The sequence below is a fragment of the Nestor notabilis genome, unplaced genomic scaffold (assembly GCF_000696875.1).
Source record: "Nestor notabilis isolate BGI_N333 unplaced genomic scaffold, ASM69687v1 scaffold26831, whole genome shotgun sequence".
Taxonomy (NCBI): Eukaryota; Metazoa; Chordata; class Aves; order Psittaciformes; family Psittacidae; genus Nestor; species Nestor notabilis.
In genome coordinates this window covers 1-11176 of record NW_009914799.1, presented here as the reverse complement: position 1 = coordinate 11176, position 11176 = coordinate 1, and the positions used below count along the sequence as shown (strand labels likewise).

The following is an 11176-nucleotide window of genomic DNA, read 5'->3' as shown; positions in this document are numbered from 1 at the left end:
CCTGCAGGTAAGACCTCTGGGGCATCACGGGTTCCACCACACTGCCGGTGTCATGACTTTTCCATGTCTCACCCCCTGCACTTCCAAAACAGGGGGATGTGGCCCTGCTTCCCCCCATGTCAGTGCTGCTTTGTGGTCTTTCAGGTGGCTGTTCTCGCTCTCATAAAGGAAGCTGAAGGTTTGCTCAGCCACACCACGGTGCCAGTGCTGTGCTGTGGCAGGCTGGGCTCATCTGTATGTAGCCACAGACCGTGGACATCATGCAGCCACCTCACCTCCCCTGGAAGGCAGTGTACCTTGATATATTACCTCCCCCAGGCACTGCAGCCAAAAATCCAAACATTAATCCATAATGCTGACTGTTGCTTTGGTAGGAATATGTCTCCAAGTGCCACTGCAGAAGCAGCTTGCTCTTCAGACCACAGCCCTTTGAAACAGGCCAGATTCCTGTTCTGTGCATGTGCTACTTCTCTAGGCTTTTTTCAGCTTTGCCTTAAGCTCCTTGATGCCACCTGCACACTCACTGTATGACAAGCACTCCACACGCTAATGGCTCTGTGCACCAAAGCCCTCTGCAGAAGCAAAACCAAAGCCCTTTGCAGAAGCCGAACCAGATGCTGGCACTGCTCTTCAGGCTGTTTTCCAGGACAGAGAGGTGCTACATAGAATCACAGAATGATTTGGGTTGGAAGGGACCTTAAGCTCGTTCAGTTCCAACCCCTGCCACGGGCAGGGACACCTTCCACTAGAGCAGGTTGCTCCAAGCCCCTGTGTCCAACCTGGCCTTGAACACTGCCAGGGATGGGGCAGCCACAGCTTCTCTGGGCACCCTGTGCCAGCGCCTCAGCACCCTCACAGGGAAGAGCTTCTGCCTTAGCTCTAACCTGAACTTCCCCTGGTTCAGTTTGAACCCATCACCCCTTGTCCTGTCGCTCCAGTCCCTGATGAAGGTCCCTCTGCAGCATCCTTGTAGCCCCCTTCAGACACTGGAAGCTGTTCTGAGGTCTCCACGCAGCTTCTCTTCTCCAGGCTTTTTCTCCTATGGCTCCTTGTCCCTGTGCCTCATTGCTTCTGCATTTCCAGGTGATCTACACCACTGCTTCCATCAGCAAACCCGGGTGCAGTAGTGGCACTGATCCCTCATGCTTGCATTAAGCATCCTGTTGGCAGCATCTCTTTGTGCACAGTACCGAGCGTTTGGGGAGACAGGTATTAATTCATCAGGGCCATGATCCTCACTATGTTTTCTCACTATGTTTTGTCATTCACTGCAGCTCAAAAAGGGGGATAAAAATCTGGCAGGCCCTGGAGAGGGTGTACTTTGCACCCACTGCATGGTGGGGCCACCACACAGTGTAGGGGGGGTTCCCATGCCCATGCCCCATCTGATTCACACCGACAGAAAAGCCAACCCCAGCAGGGCAAATGAATGGATGGATAACCACCTGCTGAAGAGGAAAGTCTGAGACAACTCATAGGTGCCATGGCAATTCGTACCCTTTCTTTGATCTCAGCTATATCTTTGTACTGCGTATAGAAAGCAAAGAGAAGAACAACAAACCTTTCTGCTAAGCCAGTGGCTGCCTCAAATTCAATTTCCTGCTCTGTGACGGGAACAGAGGATCGAACCCCAGCCTGCATTAATGAAAAAACAAACAAATTCAGAAGTTCATCAGTGATGAACGTTGCATTTCCAGCCAAGTATTTATTTGCTTTTGCCTCTAAAGAGCCTATCTATGTATTGCATAGGAGCCTGTTGGAAGCACCTCCAGTAAAAGTCTTTGGTCAATTTGTTTAAACTCTTATCACGGTAAACAGCAGGATTAAACAGCAGATCACCCACTTGGCCTCATCACCATCTCCTCACTTGTTCCTGTGTCGAAACCTGGGAAAACTCATGGCAGTTTGTTCCACAGTTCAGCAGATTCAGGCACTGTTAGTCCAAGTTTCAGAAGAAAGCTCCTGGAAGACTGATTTGAGTGAGCACAGATAGAGCCCTTAAACACTCTTAGCTGTTCGCCCTGAGCTCAGAGGGGATTTCCAAGAATTGAGGAGTTCAAGTGACTTACCATGAACTTTTTAGTTGTACTGTACCCGCTCCACTCTTCCAAGTCACTTGGCCTTCAGGCAAAATCCCTTCAGCCTTGTTCCACATGAGCCCTGCAAACAGCTTGGCCTGGGTGGCGAAAGGGCTATGAGACCAGCTGGCCAAGGAAGTGTAATTTCGGCATCCTTCCAGCCCCTCCTACCAATCCAAGGTGCTCATGGAACAAGGAAGGTGCAGAGTATCTGTGTGTGAATTGGTAGCCATTGATGGCTCACACCGGTCCACTATTTTGTCTATATTATCAACTTCACTTTAGAAGCTCTCTAGATCTACAAGCTCCACATCTCAGCCTATGGAAAGTACCTTCACATTCTCACTGTCCCCCTGCAACCCCCTAGTTATTCATGCCTGGCGCTGAGCTGTGCACTCACTGCAAGCCCTTGCTCATGTGGGAGTCCCTAGAGCACACAGTGCATCTGGGTGCATTATTTTAAGCCTGGAAAGAACTGAACAGTGTGTGGCTCTTTTATCCTGGCAGTAGCTGTACCAGCCAGAGCTGCATGGATAGCAGAGCACTGACTGGATAACAGAGCACTGACTGGATAACAGAGCCCTGACTGACGAGTGAGGCACTCTGAAGGCACTGATTATACCAAAGAAATCACAAACCTTTTTTGATTTTTCTATCACATCATGTACAACCTGTAAGACACAGAGACACAAGGAGTCATACAGAGTGCAATCCTATCTGCTGTTTGTAGCATCCCAGGAAGAGGTGATGGCTAAAGGTATCAGATGCAGCTTGGGACTGACCGCTTTCCATATGGCTGCAGACCATCTGTGGCATTCCTCTGTGACCCCTGTGAGACAGATATCACCAGGGCTTTTAGTATCCCCCAAAATTAATTGCATGATTGAAAAGAAAACTTGGGTCTCCACTTACTCTGTGCTTGCTTTCTCATTTCCCTTCAGGTTTCCTGAAAGCACCCAGCTAATTTGCACTGGATCCTTCCCCCAGTACGTCCCTGGGACACTCCAGTGTCCTGTGCTACGTTGGAGGGGACATGGCTTGGGCAGACAACCCGAGAGGCTGCAGCAGGGTTCAGCACACACACTGGTATTGCCAAGGCCAGCAATGGAGGACGGACTGGGGATGTGGGGATGGAGGGTTTCATGGTGTGCCGCCACACTGCTCCCTCACGAGCCACCCGAGTCCTTCTGCACCAGGCGTCAGCCCAGGGCTGCTGGCGGGAAGGCAAGCTCTGTTAAATCTCCCTTTCCAGGTAAAGACACAGATGACTGCTGAGGGATCAGTGATGGTTTTCGGCTCACAAACCACAACTCCTCCCCCCACACGTTAGCTACCACCAGTCCCGAGTGAGCACCTTCAAAACTTGGGTTTCCTGGGCAAAGCAACGACTTCTATTTCCAGCACGTGCCTTCCCCCTGGCACAGACTGCAGGCGGCTGGGACACAGCTCACACCGCAAAACCAACAGGGAAAGGGTGCTAATTCTGACCCTGGTTTGGTGTTAGGGATGCCAAGTAGGGTGGGAATGACACTGCATTTTCCACCAGGCTGCCTACGCCATGACTTAGCTCAGGCGCCGCAGGTCTGAGAAGAGGACAAAGTCAGCCTGTTCTGCCACAGGCACCAAGCCAGGCTCACCCTACCCATTGCTGCTGCCATGCCAGGCTTCTCCCGTGCAGGGGGAAGCACCACCGTGCCTCCTTCCCCAGCCCAACCACACCTGCGTGCCACACGAGCACCTCAGGGCACACAGAGCCCCCCATTGCCCACGCTGCGCTGGCTGCCCTCAGCAGTGCTCTGCCTGGCTGGGAGCTGCAAGACGTGAGCGTGTCTACAGGTTTTTGCAGCACCACGCAGCAAAAGGGATTCAAGAGCTCAGGTGAAGTATCATCTGCAAGGCTAAGCCTGAACCAGAGCAATGTTACCCCCCTTTCAGCAGACTCAGTACTTGATAGTCCTCTTTTTGCAAAACCAGTGTTTTCATCCAAGGCTATGAATTTCCTAGGGAACAATACTAAGGCCAAAACTCTGCAAACATTTTGACGCTGTCCGACTTCTTACCAGGAATATCTCCACACATAATTGCATTCCCATGCAATACTGGGAGCCTTCCTGTCACACAGGCAGCAGGAAGCACATGTAGGGCTGCCTGATATCACCTGTTTAGTGTCTCCAGTGACACAGAATCAAGGAATGGTTTGGGTTGGAAAAGACCTTAAAGATCATCTAGATCCTATCCCCCTGCCACAGGCAGAGACACCTCACACTAGAGCAGGTTGCTCCAAGCCCCTGTGTCCAACCTGGCCTTGAACACTGCCAGGGATGGGGCAGCCACAGCTTCTCTGGGCACCCTGTGCCAGCGTCTCAGCACCCTCACAGGGAAGAGCTTCTGCCTTAGCTCTAACCTGAACTTCCCCTGGTTCAGTTTGAACCCATCACCCCTTGTCCTGTCGCTCCAGTCCCTGATGCAGAGTCCCTCTGCAGCATCCTTGTAGCCCCCTTCAGACACTGGAAGCTGCTCTGAGGTCTCCATGCAGCTTCTCTTCTCCAGGCTGAGCAGCCCCAACATGACCGTGAATCATTAATGTCAATCTCATTAACAGCCGGAAGGCTACTGCACACCCGCTCCCTCGCGCCATCTGGAGGCAAACTCCGTCCTTCACCCAAAGTAGAGGGAATGGTGCCGGTAGATGCAGGGTAACAAACGGCTCTGGCTGCCCTGGGTCAAACATTCAGCAAAGATTCAGGCGTTTGTTGCTCTGAATACACGTTGTAGTGGAGACAAATCGTTCAAGTTTGGTTGGCTGCGGCAGGCTGAAAACTGTTCAGGATCATAGGTTTAAACTTAATAAGCTAACTCCAGGTTAAAAGCAGAATACAGCTATTCCGCTAAAGATAGCAAAAAAACCCAACCCATTCTGATACTGTGGTTTTAAGAAATTAAGGAAGAAAACACAGAGGAACACAAAAGTTTGAGATGGGATCGCTTACATGACAAGCCTTTGCTCTTTCCCCCTGTCTCGTAGCTGATGTCTTCTCCAGCTGCATTCTCCTCAAAGCAGGAAAACAACCCAAACCCTTGCCTTGCAGTCCTACACCCTGAAACCCAGTGATTTCAGAACAGGGCATTACAAACCATTTTGCAAAGGGGCAATCAGTAAGATACTCTTAAACAAGGAAACCAGGAAGGAGTCTGATCTGAAACATCACATAAGCACCTCAGACACGTGTCCAAATCTTAAAGGCAAACACTTTAAAAGACAAAACCCCGCGTGCCTAGTGGCTGTCAGAACAATTGTCATGTATAACTCACCTCACCAATTGCTGGTTTATAGTCAGCAAAACTTTAATCAGTGTTTCAACTGGCCCACATCCACAAAGGGGCTGTAAGGGAGCACAGGATTCAGGTTTTAGGACACTGGCCAACGTAGCAGAATCCAGAGCAGACAAGTACCTCCACGATGTCACAAAATGGGGCTTGTCTCCCCTTCACATCCCTGTCTGACACTGAGCGCTCAGAAAAGTAGGTCCTTGAAATAAAACCAAACCTGGGCTTTTTCCTTTGAATATGATTCAAAAAATGAAATGTTAAAAAACCCAAAGCAAATTCTTCTCCAAATAGCTGTAATTCTTCCCTTGCAACTGTATTTTGAAGGAAAGCAGAGGTGTTACTTCACCACTGCCAGAGCCCAGCCAAAACTCAGAGCATGCCTGCCCAGTTGGGGTTTTTAATGGCTCACGAAGAGGTCTGCAGTCTGCATGTCCTAACAAGTGCTTTTGTATCACAAGTGGGTCCACAAGTGTGTGACCTTCAGTCAGCAGTAATTAAGGAATGAAAAGGACATTAAGCACCACACATCAGCCATCTCCCAGCCTAGGAGCAGCTGAGCAAGGAAGCTACCCTGACAATTCTGTGGTGCTCTTCTTTACAACTTATTCAGTCAGAAACATGAGAGATGCAACTGAACAACCTGCCTTTATCACATCCAAGAGATGACAATGGCGCATACAAAAAGGTCTTTGAGAGTTTCCCTGTATTCATCCTATGCAGCTTTAGAACACTCTGCTCGTTTCTTGAACTTTCCAAGAGTGAAACTCCACTTCAAAACAAGATGCACGTTGGGTTTATTAATTACACCATAAGTAACAGTTTCTGCAATACCATGTATTTCAGTTTCTCAATCTATATCTGAAGGAAGTTCCGAAGTTTGGGGAATACTTTCAGTGCATTCTGTGTAGTCACTTCTATAACTTCTTCAACTGGAATTCCTTTCATTTTGGCAATGTATTCTGCAGCAATGTAAATATTTTTTGGTTCATTTCTCACCTGAAAACAACCACCAAACAAGGACAAAATTACAGATCCCTACAGATTACAGGTCTTTCAGATTCACTATGTCCTGACACAACTGTGACACGTTGTGCCAGAAAAATTACACGTATCTTCTTCTTGGAGTACTTTTCCCTCTGCCCATTCCTGAATTACTTCTCCTTTCCCAGCCTCAGGAACACTGACTTGCTCATCTCAAAATCTTCACTTAGGAACCTCTTTCATCCTTTGTACCCATGCTTACACTACGTCACTCTCCCGTGCCAGTAACTGACCTCCATGAGTGTGGGTTTGGATATACATACACAGAATTCCCTGCTCCCCATCATTTACCTGCTTTTCAGGCCCCAGAGCAGGAGAGTCAGTTTCCAAGCACATACTTTCCAGTGGTAACAGTTTCACAAGCTTCTGCTTCTTGAAGAAAATAAAGATAACTATCAAACACTTCATGCACTTAGAGCTGAGGGGGAAAATGTATGAAGGGATGCTATGCTTTGCATTTAAAAGCAATGTCAAAAGACCTCGGTGCCACCGTCTGCATTTTATCAACAATTTCAGAATGGAAGCAAGAATACCAAGAGCTGCTCGAGAAGTCCTTTCAAGTTAGGATTATCCTGTTTTCTAAATATCTGAACTATTCTCTAAACACTGAATCCATTGTTATTAATTAAGTCATGTAGTTATACTGCCCAAAACACCTTAGAGTTGCCAATGCAATTTTAATTTGCTGCTTTTCTGTATGTATATACATTTCTGTGGCTTTTTCTCATCTCTATTTTACCCCTCAGCCCCAGTTTGCTTTCCTTTCTCCTCCTAACCATATCCCCATCTATATCCATCACTCACACCCTCTCCACTCGAATCCTGCCTTTTCCTGTCTTGCATTTCCTGAGCTTATCACAGAAAGTGATGATGGTGCAGGATGGAAACAGACTGCTGCTCCAAAAACAGAGGTCAGCATAGCTTGTGGCAGCTCAGAGCATAAACTAAAAGAGCAGCCTCACAAAACCAAGGCCTGAACCTGACCAATGCTGTCTTTAAGTAATTTAGCTGTGTCTTTGCTGGGCACACTTCGTGATAATCACCATTTTTGCAAGGTCTGTAACTCAGCCAACTGTGAGCAGATTTCCTTTTGAACAGAAAGTGCCACAGCACTGAGCCAGAAACTAGTTCTTTTCCACGTCATGTCCCTGCTCAAGGACAGTACAGTGACAGAAGCTTCTAAAGAAAAGTTCACCAGAAACCACATTAAAATGAGAAAAAAAACCACCTATTTTCTCAATCCTTGTTTCTCAGGAATAGCTGAACTGGTTTAGCCAACAGAAAGTCTAGCCAAGGCAAAAATTGAGCCAAAGTAAAAATGTGCAACACTAAGAACTGAAACTTCTATTGAGAAGTGTCAGGTGGCAGCAACCAGAGCGAGTACTGCTAGTCCCACTTCGAGCTGTACAGACTTCAACAGGCATGATCTTGAGCTGTCACGTTTGCTATAATGATGAGCTGTCAGCTACTACCTGCAATGCAAGGAGTAAACCCCTTTAAACGTTACCTGTTCACTCCTTATAATGGAAGGAGGAATGGAGAAGAAGTATCCGGCTTTCACCCCTTCCATGGCTACAGATGGCTTCCCATCAAAGGCATGGAGCAACACCTTGGTAGCACCTCGGAGAAGAGAAGCAAACCAAACCATGAGCAGTGTTTACAGTAGGTCTATGATGTCAGCTTCCAATGGGACCCCAGTCCATAAAGAATGGACACCAAATCTCTGCGCTGTTCCTCCTAAGTTTCATGTTCACAAACCGATCTGAGGACATGGTGCAACAGAAGAAACAATGCTAACAAAAGCCATGACAGAGAAAACTCATTAAAACCTACCTTGTTCCTTTAAGAGGTTAATGGTCGGTCTTCCAGCTGAGCGGGAATGAACGTTTCTGCGCAGCAAGGGGATGAGGCATTAGGAAACTTGGCAAAATACTTCTGTTTTTTGGACTAAACACAAATGAACAGCAGCAGCTTGGGATGAAAATAACTAATCTGTAGTACACCTTTATCAGGAGAAAAATCTAGAGACATAAATATGAATCATTTTAGCTACAGTGAAGATACAGCAAGAGCATAGCAAGGACAGGACACAGAAGATGACTGTATTCAAGTGCAAACACAGGGAAAATTCTGTAATTGAATCTCAAACTGGAGGCCGTCAGGGCAGTAATGCCAGTTTAATCCATGCAAGAAAAGTCCTGGGAGCTCTTCATAGTTATAAACCCTGGGAAATATTTCCTCATGTTACTGAGATCTGGCAAATTCTCATACTAGTATAAACACGTACAAAGGCAAATCCAGTCTTCTTGCTATCTCGATCTGCTTGATCAAAACCTGTCTTTGTCCTTCCTTCTCTTCATCCGTGCTGGCAAATCTGGGAGTGAAATCTAGTCCAACCTACAGTACAAGAAGAGAAGCGAAAAGATTTAACAGACCTAGCACTTGACTAAACCACAATGCCACATATAAAAGCAACAAGTGCTTCAAACTCATAGGCATTTCAAAATATATGTATTACAGACTGCAATTAAAATGAGCTCAACTGTTGCTTAACTCAGAAAGAAATCCATTCCCAGCCAGAAGCTTTTCAACTGTGAAAGCACTTGTGAGCAAACAGTTACTAACAAGTGTATTGAACACTTTGACCTGTAACTGTTTTTCTGAGTGTTTATATTCTATTGAATATTATTTCAGATTCAAGCTCAAATCTGGATCTCCAATACAGGTAAAACTTCTGGCCTGAACCTGTAGCTTTAGTGCTATCTCTAGCACAAGTTACCCACTAATTCTGTACTTTCTCGATTTCAACAAGTCCAGGCAAAGCTTGCCAAAGCAGCCCCATTCAGCTACACCAGCCAAAGCCCCTGATATACAGCACAAGTACAACATGGCAAGTTGAGCTACAAAGTTCTGCCAATAACTGCTTTTTCTGCAGCCAGTACAGAACCAGCTGTAAGTCCCTCCAGAACCAAGACACAAAAGGCTCACTCTGCCCTGGAGCTGTCAAGCCTCAGTTTATAAACAAATGTAAGACAGGAGACAACACACGGATATAGACAGATGAGGGATCACAAGAAAAAAAGGACTATCCACGCCGGTGAGGTGTACTGAACTCATAGCTCAGCCTAACTTTGTCAGGGAAGAAGGCAGGAAGGATCTGAATGAGGAAACAATGTGACTTGACACTTCACTGTATCAAAGAACAGGTCAAAAGACATTTGGGTTTAAGGCAATTATGCAATCATCCCACTAAATTCACCAGCATAAATGTCATCTATTTCCTAATAATGATAATGAGGGAAAAGAGGGAAACAGGCAAAACTGTGAGGGAAAGCACATTAAGAGAATTACAAATCAGACCTGGTGCTTGCTCAGACTGACAGCAACACTTATTGCATACACAAAACCAAATATTCACTAAGTTTTTTAATTCTGGTGACAGACAGAATCCCAGACTGGTTTGGGTTGGAAGGGACCTTAAGATATTCCAGTTCCAACCCCCTGCCATGGGCAGGGACACCTCACACTAGAGCAGGTTGCTCCAAGCCCCTGTGTCCAACCTGGCCTTGAACACTGCCAGGGATGGGGCAGCCACAGCTTCTCTGGGCACCCTGTGCCAGCGCCTCAGCACCCTCACAGGGAAGAGCTTCTGCCTTAGCTCTAACCTGAACTTCCCCTGGTTCAGTTTGAACCCATCACCCCTTGTCCTGTCGCTCCAGTCCCTGATGAAGAGTCCCTCTCTAGCATCCAATGCCAAAGATGCTGCTGAAGCCATAGACATGTAAACAGGTTATGAAATTCTACTTACTTCCCCAATCCCCACCAGTTTATCTTTGTAGAGTTCTATAAGTGGCAACGCAGCATCCAGATCCTGCAAGAACAAATTAGAGATGCAACCCTTGCTGCCCTTACCAGATGGAAGGGTTTTGAACTCAGCATTATGATTAAATTGGAGTTTCCTTCATCGACCTTAAATTCTGTACCTTAAAACTTGCTATTACTGGGAGCTGTGTGGTCACACAGATCTTAGAAACGTGTAGGATTTCCCTTCTTTACATAATGAATGTTTCAAGTTATCTTGCCAGAGGAGCAGAAGAAGTAATTAACACAAAGGCTGCAGGCAGCTCCCCAAGTTCTTCAGGCTAAGGGCACGACCCGCTGCCTTCCACTTCCCATGCTAACCAAGGGACATCTACAAACCCATGTGTGCTGTTCGCTGTAAGCAGAGAGCTCACCCGGGATTTCTATGCACTAATCTGCCGCAGCGACACGGCCAGATGACTCCAGTGAACAGTTCTGCTTTAGGCCTAACGCAGACAAACGGATGTGCAAAGAGACCCTGGGATTCGGTCTGCTGGGGCTCCTGTATTACAGAGCAGCAAGAAAAATCACTGGGCAGATCTAAGTTAAATCAGGCAAACGGGAGCTCCCCATCACCTGCCCCGAGCTGTCCCAGCTGTATTCTGTAGCCGAGTTAACTACCTGTGCTTTACCTTCAAAGTAACGCTGCGCTGCTCCTCTGGTGGAACCTCTTGAACCGGGTGAACTCCCAGGCATGGAAAAACAAACCCTGGGAATCTAGGCATGGAATGTGCATCAGCAGCGGGAGAGACTGCGCGAAAAGAGCGCTGAGAGAAAGCCAAAATGGAGCGCTGGCCTGACCGAGGAAGAGGGCAGCGAGTCCCCCATCAGCAACCACTCGGGGGGTGTGTGTGCTCCGGGACACA

General features: G+C 47.3%; 1 protein-coding gene across 1 annotated transcript; it reads right to left on the bottom strand.

The window, feature by feature from the left end:
• Positions 1–6034: 6034 nt before the first annotated feature.
• Positions 6035–11027, bottom strand: TATDN3 (TatD DNase domain containing 3; the record flags this gene model as incomplete). Its single annotated transcript, XM_010023825.1, has 7 exons — positions 6035–6404; positions 6741–6821; positions 7957–8069; positions 8283–8338; positions 8737–8846; positions 10258–10320; positions 10943–11027. Coding segments are annotated over 7 exons (652 nt in total), but the record flags the coding sequence as incomplete, so codon positions are not given.
• Between the last annotated feature and the right edge of the window lie 149 nt (positions 11028–11176).